This window comes from Branchiostoma belcheri, unplaced genomic scaffold (genome assembly GCF_001625305.1).
Source record: "Branchiostoma belcheri isolate BF01 breed outbred unplaced genomic scaffold, Haploidv18h27 scaffold21, whole genome shotgun sequence".
Classification (NCBI taxonomy): Eukaryota; Metazoa; Chordata; class Leptocardii; order Amphioxiformes; family Branchiostomatidae; genus Branchiostoma; species Branchiostoma belcheri.
In genome coordinates this window covers 2,709,160-2,722,359 of record NW_017803602.1, presented here as the reverse complement: position 1 = coordinate 2,722,359, position 13,200 = coordinate 2,709,160, and the positions used below count along the sequence as shown (strand labels likewise).

Here is a 13,200-nt window from a genome sequence, read left to right as displayed (position 1 = left end):
GACGCCCGTCGCTCCATCATGCCGACGGGATCGTTCCCCAGCCAGCCGGCGCCGATCTCGTGGAACTCCGGCCTAAAATTTAAATAATATTAAACCCCACGTAAGTACATATGAAATTATAAGAGGGTTTATGAGTGGTAATATTTGAAATGGTCCACAAGCCGTGAACGTTCTTGATCGTCGTAACGTAACAGGTGATAACATAATAGCTGTACCTCGACTGATGGTCAGCTCTACTTCTATTGCACTTCCGGCTTGCGTTGAACTCAGAAATCTTCAACAAAGATTATCTCCATGCCGTTACAAAGGTTCAGTTAACATAAATTGTTATCAATATTTCATTTCGTATCACAAATCTTTTTAAATCTTGTTTAATGCAACGGGAAATTACTTTGTAGCGGGCTATACCAGTCAGTACGACGTGAAAATGCAAGTTAGATGTACTCGACTGTTCGGCACACAACAATGATAGGGGCGGAGTTAAAAATGTAGTCTTTGACAATCTTACCGTCGGCCGGTGGGTGGGATCCGCCGGTAGGTCTGTGTACGTGCCGCTGCCCTTGGCAACACATCGTGGGAACCCACAGCTAGAGCGGGAAGCCAGCCTGTGTCGCCACGTGCACGGGCCTGCACGTACCGAATTGTCGCAGTTTCTTTTGATCGGCGTGAATAAGGGCGTAAATAAAATAAACTTTGAATCATGCTGCGCCCGTTGTCTTGTGCACGCCGATCTTTTTCCCCTGCAAAGTGCACATACAGCTGAAGAACGAAGAGAGGGTCGTGGCATCGTTTAGGACAGCTTTCCAGAACCTTGGCCCCGAGAAGGAAGTATTTCTTTCCTCTGAACAGACTCAGTTTTACCAAGGACATTATGTGTGTATAATGTCCTTGGTTTTACGGAGTACAAATTAATACATATTTGAAGTGTATATAATTCCTTTGATTATCCGGTAGCACTTCTACACCCACAGTAGCATTAACATATTTGTTATCTATATTCCATCCTTTTTGTGACCCGTACTTAACCCAATGGGTATGTGTGTACAATAAAGGTCTTTATTCATTCATTCATTCATTAACTCCGCCCAGACCTCCGCCTCGATGATTGTTGCTCTCTATGGTTCGACCGGGCCCTATTAAAGTGTTCGGCGCATTTCGTATAGAAGTAAAGAACAACAAAGCTACGTACTTGTGCATCAACATTATAACCCTTGTTACCGATAAAACCATTATTGAAATATTCACAAATCTTTATTGACCATTGCTTGCTTGATCACCAACACTCTCCGTGATCCAAAGCTGTACGTTTCGCCGCACTTGCCTTACCCTTCGATGCGGTGGTGACGTCTTGCAAATCGGCTGCAGCCAGCGATGAAAACTAGCCCCAACACGAAACGCTTCCCGCTACAATACTATATCCAGTTATCATGCAATCACGTATATAGTACACGGCCTAAATTTATTTTTAAACGATATTTTCTAGAACTAACTGTTTTTAAGACATACATGCTACATGCACAGAAGCACAAGGGGTGCGTACTTTCGGGAATTTACGGTAATCCCAAGACGGCGTTTCACTATTATATCTCTAGGGGCGAAATTAGGGTGGTGTTAAAGATACCAGTGTACTTATACATTTCATTGTTATATTAACTGTATTAGTTGGATCACTAATTATAAAGATCTATGAAAAAAACAAAAGACAGATAAAAAAGGTGAATCCCTATCTAGCGATTCTAATTTTTCAAGGGCTAGAAACACAACATAAATTTACCTGGGTCTAACTGATTTTGGACCCCTGACGGCTTTCCTCGTACTGTACAGAATTTCTGGATTCTTTCTGAATTATATGTGTACGTATTTGAAAAAAAAACGATTTATAAAGAACGGAACAGTTAAACACAAAATCGTCGCCTGTGTTTTTTTAAAAACATCATACTTGTTGTGTGTGTTCCCGGTGTTACCCTATATGCCCGGTTATCACTGACAGTGTCGCCGTAGCAAAAGCTGCCTCTTCCATTTCAACACAACGACTGCGACTTTCGTATTTCAATCATTATCACAAGATGTTTGTTTATAACATCTGTGTTTTATTTTCCTGTACTTTCAATGTCGTCCAGCAGTCTCCATCATTGGCGAACATAAAGAGGTGGAGACCAAAAAGGATGACGTTATAGATGAAGAAATGGATGGAGGAGAGAAGTTGTCGTCTTCAGAGGAGGACATCATCGCAGTCTTTGAGAAAAACACGTATGCTCCAGATCTATTTGTCGACTTTCTGTAGTAGGGCTGTACCTGTAAAATATTTTGTTTCGTAGGCACCAGTTACACCTGCCCTATATCTAGTTAAAGCCTTGGTACGTTAGTACAATGCTATTGACAAAGGTAGCTGTGGGCCACGGTGAAGAAAATATGGGCCTGTCAATGTCATTTTTTTTGTTCATGTAAAGACCAAACAGTGTCTAATGTTTTGCGCCAACATCTGTTTTGCTGTAGATGCCACCCACCTGATATCATTCCTCAAGAGCTGACAGACAAAGCAGACGACAACCAAGGAAATTCAGGTGTGTGGAAACGAAGGCCCGTAGCGAGCTTGGCTGACAACGAAAGTCACTTGAAAACAGAGCGCTTGTGCATCGGGCTCTTAGATCGATATATTTTCTATCAAAAGACATTAAATGAGATTTGTTGAACGAAGAAAAAAATCTTTGTCAGAAGTGGGATTCGAACCCACGCCTGGAGAACCAGACTGCGACCTGAACGCAGCGCCTTAGACCGCTCGGCCATCCTGACTTAGTTGCCTAACGGGTAGTCTGTAAACCAATTGTATCATATTTACATAATATATTGGTACAGGGTCAATAACAAATACCAGAAGTTGGAGTTCGATTGATTATATGGAAGTTATTGATTCTATATTGATTGTACCTGTACGTCTTTTTATAGTATTGTATAATGATACATGTAACCGTTAGTTGTTTGCTTTGACGTAAAAGTATTTGATTTGTTTGCAGATGAAGAAACCAATTACAGTCTGACAGATTTTTGGACACCAAAAAGTCCGATCAATCATTCACATGACCAGTGGCCCACAGTGACCTTGGACAACACTCGCCATGTTTCACCGCCGAGCACACCGCCCACAGAAAGTACCTCGGCCGTCGCCATAGACAGGGTGCACACTGTGCCATCTCCTGGCAAAAAGGACTCCGTCACGGATTGGAAGTTAGTTGCCTCTTGACGTCTTCGTTTTTGAAAGTCTATAACGTTAAATCTAAAGAAAGAAATTTGCATGTATGACGGATAAGTTAGATATATGTGTATATTTATACATTGCTGTAACAAAAAGCATCCTGCTTTACCTACTTTAAGGGTGACATTCCTCCCTTTCTCTTGTAGATCACTGCTGTCGCCAAGATCACGGACAGCCACCAGACGTTGTCCCCTCCCGGCCAGTGCTAGTGCAGCAGACCTAACCCCTCCCCAACCCCTGATGGCCCCCAGGGGACACGATCATATCCGTTACCTTCTGGGAGGGTACAGGGTACATCCTCAGCAGCAACAACGGGCGGAACCACAAGAAGAGGAGTCTGAAGAAGACGACGATGACCAGGTTTTCGAGAAACAACCATTCCATTTGCGAGAGATTTCAGAAAGATTACGATCGTCTGAGATTCTGCCAAGGTATTTCCTTAGTATCATGACTGTATTGTGGAAAGACGTAACTATTTTCTCAGTCAAGGATTGGCCTCATAAAAATCTTGACCAGTCCTCCGATCTTCCTCACTATAACCGATGACTCAAAGGTGGGTCAAAGGTGGTGTAGTCTGTAGCGACCCCTGTCCCGGTTCACTGTGTCCAATCCTTATGTCGACCGGAAAACAGTCAAACTTTTTTCCATAATATTGTGTACAAACACAATGTCCCACTGTTTTGCTATTTTTCAATACGTGTATGTAAGAAATACGTTTCTCTTATTATCAGTTTGAAAGTTGAAGACAAGGAGGACGACAGGCCGACTCTGGGGCCCAACACTACAGTCCCGCACCTCACGGGGAAGTGGCTGGAGGACAGCTACTTCAGTATCGTCTGCAGGTCCACAGGCCACGCCCTGGACATCCTGCCCCCAGGGGGTGGTGATACCTGGGTGCCCGTGGGTGGGGACGGCAGTCCGTCTCCTTCAGCCGGCGGCCGGAAGTTTAAACACGGCGCCAATGTGGTGATGGCAGAGAGACAGGAGCGCAGGTGAGGTCTGAGACTGAGAGATAGGACTGACACGAAATGAATTCAACAATGAATTTTTCGTTCACAATCTTTCCTGTGCGGTGACTAGCATTCTCATGCTAACTTAAACAACACCTCTCCCTCCTCAATGCAGTGACAGTCAGATGTGGTACTACATCACGGGCGCTATCGTCAACAAGGCCACAAACTACGTCCTGACGGTGAAGGATGACATAGGGGATCCGGGAACACCTGTTGTGGTCTGCTCCCCGTCCAAACGGGAGGGCCAGCATTGGACGGTACGTCACATAGCCTCAAATATCATCTCTAAACTGCTCGCCAGACCGTTATTGTGTTGTTCGGTAACCAGCATATCGTGAGATTGGCCGGGTGTCACCCTCACGTGTGCAAATCTAAATCATGTTGGATCCAAAATTCTTCGAGCTTGTTAGCTGATTAGCTGACCCAAGCGGCCAATATTAATCAAAGCTCCGTGAACGCCCCAAAATCATTTTGAAGCGCGCATAACTATGATACTTGCTTTTTGACCAAGTGTATTATTGATAGTACGGGTGACAAAATCACAGCAAAGACATAGTAGTTATTATGCTTCGGACAAAATCCATTCTGTAAGGCAAATTTATGACACTCCTCCCACTACCACAGGTGTTGGCAGATGGCCACATTCTGTCCCAGCTGACCGGGTTTTGCCTGACCGTCGAACTGCTGACCAGTCCATGGGACCTGGGACACGCCATGATGGCCCCTCACCAGACCCAGCGGGCCGACAGGCAGATCTGGGACATCATGGCCTCGGAAACCGCCATCTAAATAACCAGCAATGTAATTAAGATTGAAGGTCTATCTGTGTTGGTAGAAATCATTATTAAGAAGGGTTTTCAAACTACAATTGCCAACACGGAGAAGCGGACTTACCCCAGTTTTCAAATGTGTTACACCATGTCCGACTAAATGGAGCAATACAAAGGAAATACAGATACACACAATGTGCGAGTGTCCGGAATACAATAATTAATTTTCTTATGTATAGCGAAGATCAATATAGAAGGCTATGACATAGTAATAAGTAATGAGTAATGAGCATATAGGAAGTGCATCACCAAATAAAACCACTATGTCTTATCTATGTACATGTGACAGTTTCTCTGTCTCCACATTGCTAATTTCTCTTGATGGCATTTAGATATAGATTCAAATCATGACTTAATCTTAATTCAAACAACATTTACTGAATCGGCTCCAAGGTCAATGGCGAGCACGACGTACTGGCGAACCATACATCTGCTTGGAGATTAGAAAAATCGGGCCCCTGACCTTCAGTGTACCGACTGGTTTACATTAGCACTGGAGAAACGTCAATCTTAGCTACTGTGTTTAACGTTCACGGCATTCACAACAGGGGTCCCTTCGTTCTGTACCCAATAAAATCGAGCATAACTAACCGTGCCATTAAAAAAATAAATTTTTAGTATTTGTTGACGCCTGCAATTCATGATAACTCCCATAACAGTGACGCACTGGCGGGGGTACAGTCGTGATGTATTAGCGCCATCCCAATGTTGACTTGTAGTACATGTATATGACGTACTGGTCTGTGAGGTGTATTTACACTTCTGGCTACACCAAATGTCAAAAGTAGATTTTATTATCAGGTGTGTTTCCGTGCTGATTTTTTTTATCCGAGCCACGGGGATACAAACACAGCTGCTGTTGTCTGACAGGAAAGGAATGTAGCCTGTTTATAGGAAACATAACACAGGTAATCTAATTTACGAGACGAGCCGCCATCAACCAACCAGGAGTTCGCTGACCTCGACTAGTGGGAACACAAATTAAGGTAAGGACCAGGCAGCAGCATTACGTCTTACGCTCTGAGTCAGGGTCATACACCAACGGTTTAACAATTTGTTATCCAGCTGTAACTGGAGGGTTTTCTGTATATCTTCAATCAACATGATAGCGAAAATATAGGGCAGATGGAATATCTGTTGACATTCTCGAAAAATCAAATTTACTTTGTCTCACCTGCACTTACTCCAGAGCCACTCACTACACAAAGGGCAGTCTCACAGGTGGATACCGCACTTCCATTGGGTTGACCTTTGATACCGGGGCAAAGCATTTTACAAACAGGTGACTATAAGCTTTCTACTTATTCCCATGAACCCACTATAGCTTTTATGGTCAGGGTTTTAGACAATGTTCGCATGATCATTTTAAGTGGGATTTGAAAGACTCCGAGATTGTTGAACAGAATTGTAAATCATGGTGTACACTCCTAACGGGTTGCTAACGGTCAGTCCCCTGTTTGGTACTTGTCACACTGAAGCATGCCACAGACGGAAAGTCCGGACTTGCCTCCTACATGTTAGCGACAAGAACGTGTTCTATCTCCCCATGCCCTGCCTAGTTCCAGAGAAGGTATGATTTGGAACATTCTGGGAACCTTTGGGTCCTTCAAACATAGCAAGATGAGAGAAGAAGACGAGCTGGATACAAGCACACCAGCGGGCGTCAGGTGTGTAAAAACTACCTTTGACTTCCAAGACGATTTCAGGACACGCCCGAGACGTCTGCAACAGCTTCTTGGTACAGCGAGGGATGTGAGGAGATGTTTGACACCTGTCTATCAAGGTGTAGAAGCTATTTTCTTCCTTCTCGTTGCCCTAGCTGACCTGGGTACGACGTGGGCGAACTGTACGGCGTATAGCCTATCCCTGTACAAGAATGTAACCATTGAACAGTGTATGTACGTTATGTGTTGCCTGGCGTCCGTCATATTTATCTGGGAAGTATTATTGTTCTGCAGAACAGTAGATATTCTGTGTCGAAAACGTCGACTGGTCAGGAGAATGCGACAGACCCGAAACGGACGCGAAATAAACCTACGAGACCCGGAGGAAGCCGAAGTTGTTGACAAAGTTCAGGAAGAGCCTGAAAAGGGGGAGGGGGAAAGAAGAGGGTCGATCCAAGACGCCGTAACACCTCCGGAGTATCGGGTGATCGACACAGTGATGAAGAGGTTCACCGTGAGTTTCTTTGAGGTCTTGCTTCACGACATGTTCATCTCGGTCCTGAGTGCTACGCGTTGTCAGCTAACAGAGACCGACCCCGTTCTCATAGTCTCTCTGATGACCACTCTGACATGCGTGTGCGCGAGGGTGTTCCACAACATCTGTCTACACACTTTCTTACATTGTAAATACAGCGAGAGGAGGTTCAAATACTACCAGCCCAGCGCGTGCATCAAGGGTTGGATGCTGCTTGCCATGGTGGCTGTTCTCATTTTCCACGCGGTGACCATTTCCAGGCTAACGTCCGCAAGGAACCCGGCCATTTTAGTCAGCGACACGGTCGTGGTAGAGAAGCCAATCACCGACCGTTTCTACAAACCTCTTTACTTCAAGAAAGTGGCGAAAGTGAACGCAGCAACGTCTAAACGACTGACAACTACTTCTGATGTACGACAACACGGCGAAGCTATGATATTTACAGAGCAGTGCTTAGATTTTTCACAAAGTAGACTGTACTATGACAACAGGTCTTATAGCCTCCAGGATCTAGCTGGGAGCTGTGGGAACAACTGCACCCTAATTCTCCAAATACGGTACGAAAAGGTGGTGCCGGATTCGCCTAGATACTTGTACAATGCCTGGCAACGGACTGAATGCGACAATCAAGTCTTTTACACAGAGTATGGCCGAAATGGGACTTCGTTAGAGCACTTAGGTGATGGTGTGACGTCACCAGGTTTGACTGTACATATACAGGGAGATTTTTGCAACACTGCCATACGAGATCCGGATATGACTATTATCTCAGGCGATTAGGAAACTTACGCTTCTGCCGGGTATCCTGGGACCGCGACATAAAAAAAAACTACTCTACTACTGCTGCAGTATCAGTAATCCCCAGTATCAGGTATGCACAATTCAGATATCCAGGTGTTGAAGACATTCTTGAGAAGGCCTTGTGCGCCTTTTTATTGTGGTGGTCTCAGGGCACTCGGCGGAATTACAAAAGTTGACGTTTTATAGGATCACAAAAGATAGCTATTTACAGCCACTTCTTTTCACAAGTTGCGACAATTTTGTGCTTATATTATCTAATTTGGTGTCGAAGTGGAAGAAATAGTTGTCTAAATTAAACCTTGCGTTTGTCACTCGTATTTGTGTACAATAGTTTGTCAGCACTGATACGTATCATATCATTGATTTGTTTTAACCAAATAAAAAATCTCGAAATTAATTGGTTACGTTTCCCGTTTTCGTCGAAAATAGTCAAGTTGGACCAAGGCGCATATAAGCTCCTTCGTTGGACTATTCGATTTCAAAATGAAGCCACCTTAAGTCGACGTTGCATAGAGAAGAGCACAAGCCGTAGAAAAGAAACTCAACAGTGGACTCGACTGCTGTAGCTAGCTTTGTAACTACCCAAAACTGTGGAGTTGACTGATCTTTGTTCTAAGATTGACTCCAGCATTAATCTTCAACCTAATCCATTTTCTTACTGTCGCCAGTACAAATTCCAAACGACCAACCCGAAAACATAAGGCACAATCCGTTCCACTGTCGCTGGGCAATAGAGATAGCTGTGTGTTATGTTGACAAAATAAACAGTGTTTAAGGACGATTAGCGCATTGTTAAATCAGGACATTGTTTAGGTGTGGAGAATGGACCCTCAACACCGTGGACGTTGACAAAGCCCCTCCTGTCCATGTGTCTAGCGTTAAGGGAGTGGCATTAAGACTAACAGAAACATTTAAGACTCCAGTTATCAAATATGCCAATCTTAACATCGTTTTGTACTAGGGTGGTGCTACCTAGCCTTAGAGTTATGTAAGTAATGGAATGAGTATTTTTGTTTTAATGTAACGCATAAAGATAGTTCAGGATTTGGAATTCGTTTGTTTGTGAAAGGTTGGTTAAGCTTTTATTGAAAGTTTTTTTTTAAACTTGAACACGACATAATTGTTACTTACCGAACTTTCCACCCACATTCCCGCCGATACAAATTTCCGTCTCGTAAACGGTCGTCGCCTTTCAGACCGGTCGTCGCCTTTGTATGCCATATCCGAGCGTATCATAATTGTTGAGGTTCAAAAAAGTATCATAAAACGTAATATATACTATAAAAAGCAACATTCTAATTACAAATGTAAGTGAGGATCATGAAAAAGGTATTAGTGAATAAAAGCACAAGCTCGGATTCGATTTCGAACTCGGGTGGAAAAGCGTAGCTCTAAGACCCTAACCTATACCCTATACTCTATAGCTACGACACGAAACATCACGGTGTGGATGGACCGTGCTGATATGATACACTTAATGTTAGCCGTTCTGCGATATGGCATCGACCGTTAACGTTTCAAAAGGCGACGACCGTTTACGAGACGGAAATTAGCCCCGCGGACATGTACTGGTGATAGGAAAGTGTGACGTCAAGAGTGGGTTTTGAGAGACGATACCCGCCGCCGTCCTGGTTCGACAACCCGATAGCGATACCGTTCATCGTTCAGAACTAAACTTTGAAATACCCTGGAATAGTACCTGTGAGCCCAAAAAAACGGTGCCGCTAAATATACAGCCAAAATGTCAGAGTACGTACGTTTGAGATCGTCGTTGTTTTAACGTAATGTCCTGACATTGAACCGAGACGGGTAGACCATTCGGATCGATCTAGAGAACCTTGACACACTTAGACTTTCAACTTGTGCTGATTTTACATTAGCATTACTATTGCCTTTCAGATGAATAGAAAACCACTTTAAGCTTCCACATCTTGTACTCCAATCCAGGTTACAGTTAGTGATGCTGTTGTCCTTCAGAACGCGCATGCCCTTAGTGTAGTTTTTTCCACTTTAGCTATCCTCCTCTACCATCCGTGTTAAAATTGGACCTCCTTGAATAATGTTAAGACTAACACACGGTGATGGAGGGTCTGGTCTCCACGGTGATACACGCCCCACTGGTACCTGAAGGAGTTGTAGAAGAAAGGTCTGGTCGACTCAGCATGACTAAGCTGTAGCAAATAAACCATTTACCGTCACAACAACGTTTTCCACCTAGCTGCAAAGGTGAGCAATTCATCATATGCTCATTTTGTTCCCCTTAAATTCTTGATTTTGTTACTGAATTGACCGTTTTAGGCATAATGTTTTACAGTCAAATGGTTTCTTGCACCTCGATATCGATTATTTAATATTTATTTGTACGTTGTTTATGCATGTATCTAATTTTCTACAGCTACAGTGGTAGTGAGTAGCGCCTGTCATAGCGTTAGGGCGTCGACCCCGTCACATTGGTCGGATGATCGTCGGACGATTTTTAACTATCGTGCATTGTAGGAAGTTAGGAACCTTACATCACTCCAACGCCATATTCTACTTTCTGTGTCTATGTGAAAAGTCTGTTTTAGCAATCAAATATCAAACCACATTCTCATTTACAAAAAATATTATGTCGTTCCAAGGACTGACTGACTCAGTGATCTTGGAACTCGGGACCGGAGACTGAAGCAACCAAGTCCATGATGATGTTTGTCTTTGCGCTTCTTGTCGTCAGCCTTGTCCGTGAGTTTTTTCGTTTATGTGCACGTGTGTGTTTTAGTGCTTATGTGTGTTTGTCCCTGTGTAGATGTCTGTGTGTGTGCGCGCGCGTGTTTGTGTGTATTTGAGCACTTGTATGTGTGTGTGTGTGTGTGTGTCTGTGTTCTGGTGTGTGTCTCTCTCTCTGTACTTGAGACTCTGCGTTTCTGTGTGCGTGCGTCTCTCTCTCTCTCTCCTCCCTTTCTTCTCTCTCTCCCCTCCCCAGGTTTTGAACACGTTCGTAGGGCGCAATAATGTCGCCTTTGTTCTCTGTGAATATTCCTAGGCAATAATGTGATAATGTGATAATGTACATTCAACTTTTCGATCATTAATAGGGGCCTTTGAACCTTTTTTTTAATCATACTTGTGTCTATAGTTGTAGAGGACCCGGTGATGTTGTGTCTGTAACGTTCTTCCTTGTCTCCAGACCATGCAGAGGGCCAGGGCCAGCTGTACCAGGGTGAGGTGCAGGGGATCCCGTGTCTGTCCTGTGACGCCGACATTATAGACGGCGTCCTGGAGGACAACCCGTGTGCCGGCACCCCCAGCGACCTGGACGATACTGTCAACTGTCCCATCGGCCAGTTCTGCTATGTATGTTTATTGTTGTTCACCTGTTTATATCTATTTCAAAACAACCTGTGCAAATGTATGCACTTTATGCAAGTATGGGGTAAATATGGTAATAGAACACACGCCATAATTGCCAGTTAGCTAGTCCCCAACTGTAGTGCTTGCGCAGCTGTGTGGCTCAAGGGTTATAGAAACGGAGATGGGGCCCGCCCTACACACCGTATACTAGCAGTATAGGAAGTTTTTAAACTAAAAATTAGCAGTATTGTTAGTGCACTCGCCTTGCATTTTGGACACAAGGAAACTCACTGGAGAAAGGTCGAAAGGAACACCTTAATTAAGATGTGAATAACAGGGGTAGTCCAATGAACATATCATCGTTCGGTGGACCGGTACCGTGCTGGGTACTTGAAGTCAAGGCGTTAAGAACAGTTCCGTGCTCTCTTTCCATTTTGAGTACCCTTTCAGAGCACTCTGTCTAGAGGGTCTTTTGAAAACAATTTCCATTGCACAGTACAATTCGATGTTAATAATAGAAAGTCATCAATTCAATTGTAATGATGCATGATAGTGACGTCTTGAATCAAACACAATAGAACTGTGAGTACGTGAGTCATCGAAATTTCGTCCTTGCCCATCGGCCTTCGTCAAAAATTTGACCCACATTTCGAATTTCGGCCGACACGCACTGATCTTCGGGATATGTGATGCATACGGATCAAGGTGCTCGGAAGTCGATACCTGACGCCGTCCCCGGTTCTACCATGCAAGGAACGAAGTTTTTTCATGTTTTCGTAATGTTTGTACACTTGTGCAGTTTCTCTCTTTGTTTCTCTATCACACTCATTAGGTGATGTATAAGACTACAGATCGCGTGCTAACTGACATCACACGGGGCTGTGAGCAGACGTGCACAGAAACGGACGACTGCATGCGGGACGCGTCAGGTGACTGCGTGCGCTGCTGTAACGACCGCAACAACAACACCGCCTGCAACACCTGGGTCATTGACCGAGAGAACATTCGGTCCGGTGGGGTCAGGGTGGGGGAAGCCGCACTGACCAGTCTGCTGGCTCTTGCCCTGATGTTTGGGATTGTGTTTTCTGTTTTGGGCTAATACATTTACATGTACCACTTTTGGAGTTGTACACCAGATTGCATTTTCTAGGTTTTGGGAAAGAGAGGTTTAAAGTTCAGATAAGTCCTGTCTACTGTCAGGCGACACAATGATATTTTGATTTTTATCACGGTGTGGTAAATATTTTTGACTTTTGCAATGTTTTGTCCTGTACTTCGGACCCTGAAATCAGAGGGCCTTGTCTAGTTATTGGCTGGCTGATCCATTGAGTGTCTGAGGGCGCTCTTGCTTCATCAAGGTATATCACATTATGCATCCCTTTGAGTGATACTTATGAGTGAACTAACATATTCAAACTTCTATCCTTCATATAAGGCCACACCAAGTAAATTTATAGGATGACGTCCGCGCGCGCATTGATTTTGGCCTGTTCCTAGAAAAAAAAAACAAGAAATTCTGCTTCCTGTAACTATTACCAAAGAGTCACGACAGTGCCACAAATAGGTTTGTACGGACCAAAGCTTATGAAGCATCAAGCAAGGAAATCATTACTTCCTTTAGGAATTCAGTTTGGTACATGCTGCCACATTTGAAGAAACTTGCTAACCGCTCCATCTATCTCCCCAAAGCACAAGACGACAACTGCTGTTCCACCTGATTTATTGCTGTTTTGATGATGAGTAAAAGACTTCTTGCTTGTTACACTGTGTCACC

General features: G+C 44.0%; 3 protein-coding genes and 1 non-coding gene across 5 annotated transcripts in view; 3 read left to right on the top strand and 1 right to left on the bottom strand.

Moving 5' to 3' along the window:
- The window catches only part of LOC109469851, an 11,170-nt gene extending 5,485 nt beyond the window's left edge, over positions 1-5,685 (top strand). Inside the window, exons 7-13 of one of the 2 annotated variants that reach the window (XM_019768597.1) lie at positions 2,124-2,250; positions 2,497-2,564; positions 3,015-3,225; positions 3,400-3,684; positions 3,985-4,245; positions 4,379-4,523; positions 4,891-5,685. In XM_019768597.1, the coding sequence (XP_019624156.1) occupies positions 2,124-2,250; positions 2,497-2,564; positions 3,015-3,225; positions 3,400-3,684; positions 3,985-4,245; positions 4,379-4,523; positions 4,891-5,055 (1,262 nt within the window). In that variant the 3' untranslated portion in view covers positions 5,056-5,685. Of the gene's footprint in view, positions 1-2,120; positions 2,251-2,496; positions 2,565-3,014; positions 3,226-3,399; positions 3,685-3,984; positions 4,246-4,378; positions 4,524-4,890 lie in introns of both variants that reach the window. The other variant, XM_019768596.1, reaches the window with a different exon arrangement.
- On the bottom strand, positions 2,710-2,793 carry Trnal-cag. The gene has a single exon. It is a non-coding gene; the product is annotated as a tRNA-Leu (tRNA).
- Positions 5,686-6,412: 727 nt separating the features above from the next.
- On the top strand, positions 6,413-8,493 carry LOC109469853. The gene has a single exon (XM_019768598.1). It carries the CDS (start codon positions 6,669-6,671, stop codon positions 8,073-8,075), a length of 1,407 nt encoding a protein of 468 aa, XP_019624157.1. The 5' UTR covers positions 6,413-6,668; the 3' UTR covers positions 8,076-8,493.
- Positions 8,494-10,210: 1,717 nt separating this feature from the next.
- On the top strand, positions 10,211-12,854 carry LOC109469854. Its single transcript, XM_019768599.1, has 4 exons — positions 10,211-10,322; positions 10,718-10,817; positions 11,263-11,429; positions 12,259-12,854. Exons 2-4 carry the CDS (start codon positions 10,775-10,777, stop codon positions 12,523-12,525), a joined length of 477 nt encoding a protein of 158 aa, XP_019624158.1. The 5' UTR covers positions 10,211-10,322; positions 10,718-10,774; the 3' UTR covers positions 12,526-12,854.
- Positions 12,855-13,200: the final 346 nt, after the last annotated feature.

Bases quoted from the DNA above. Each gene is read 5' to 3' on its own strand.
- LOC109469853 (XM_019768598.1), top strand. From the start codon at position 6,669: ATGATTTGGAACATTCTGGGAACCTTTGGGTCCTTCAAACATAGCAAG.
- LOC109469854 (XM_019768599.1), top strand. From the start codon at position 10,775: ATGATGATGTTTGTCTTTGCGCTTCTTGTCGTCAGCCTTGTCC. The intron at 10,818-11,262 runs GTGAGTTTTTTC...CCTTGTCTCCAG, and splicing joins TCTTGTCGTCAGCCTTGTCC to ACCATGCAGAGGGCCAGGGC. The intron at 11,430-12,258 runs GTATGTTTATTG...CACACTCATTAG, and splicing joins CCATCGGCCAGTTCTGCTAT to GTGATGTATAAGACTACAGA.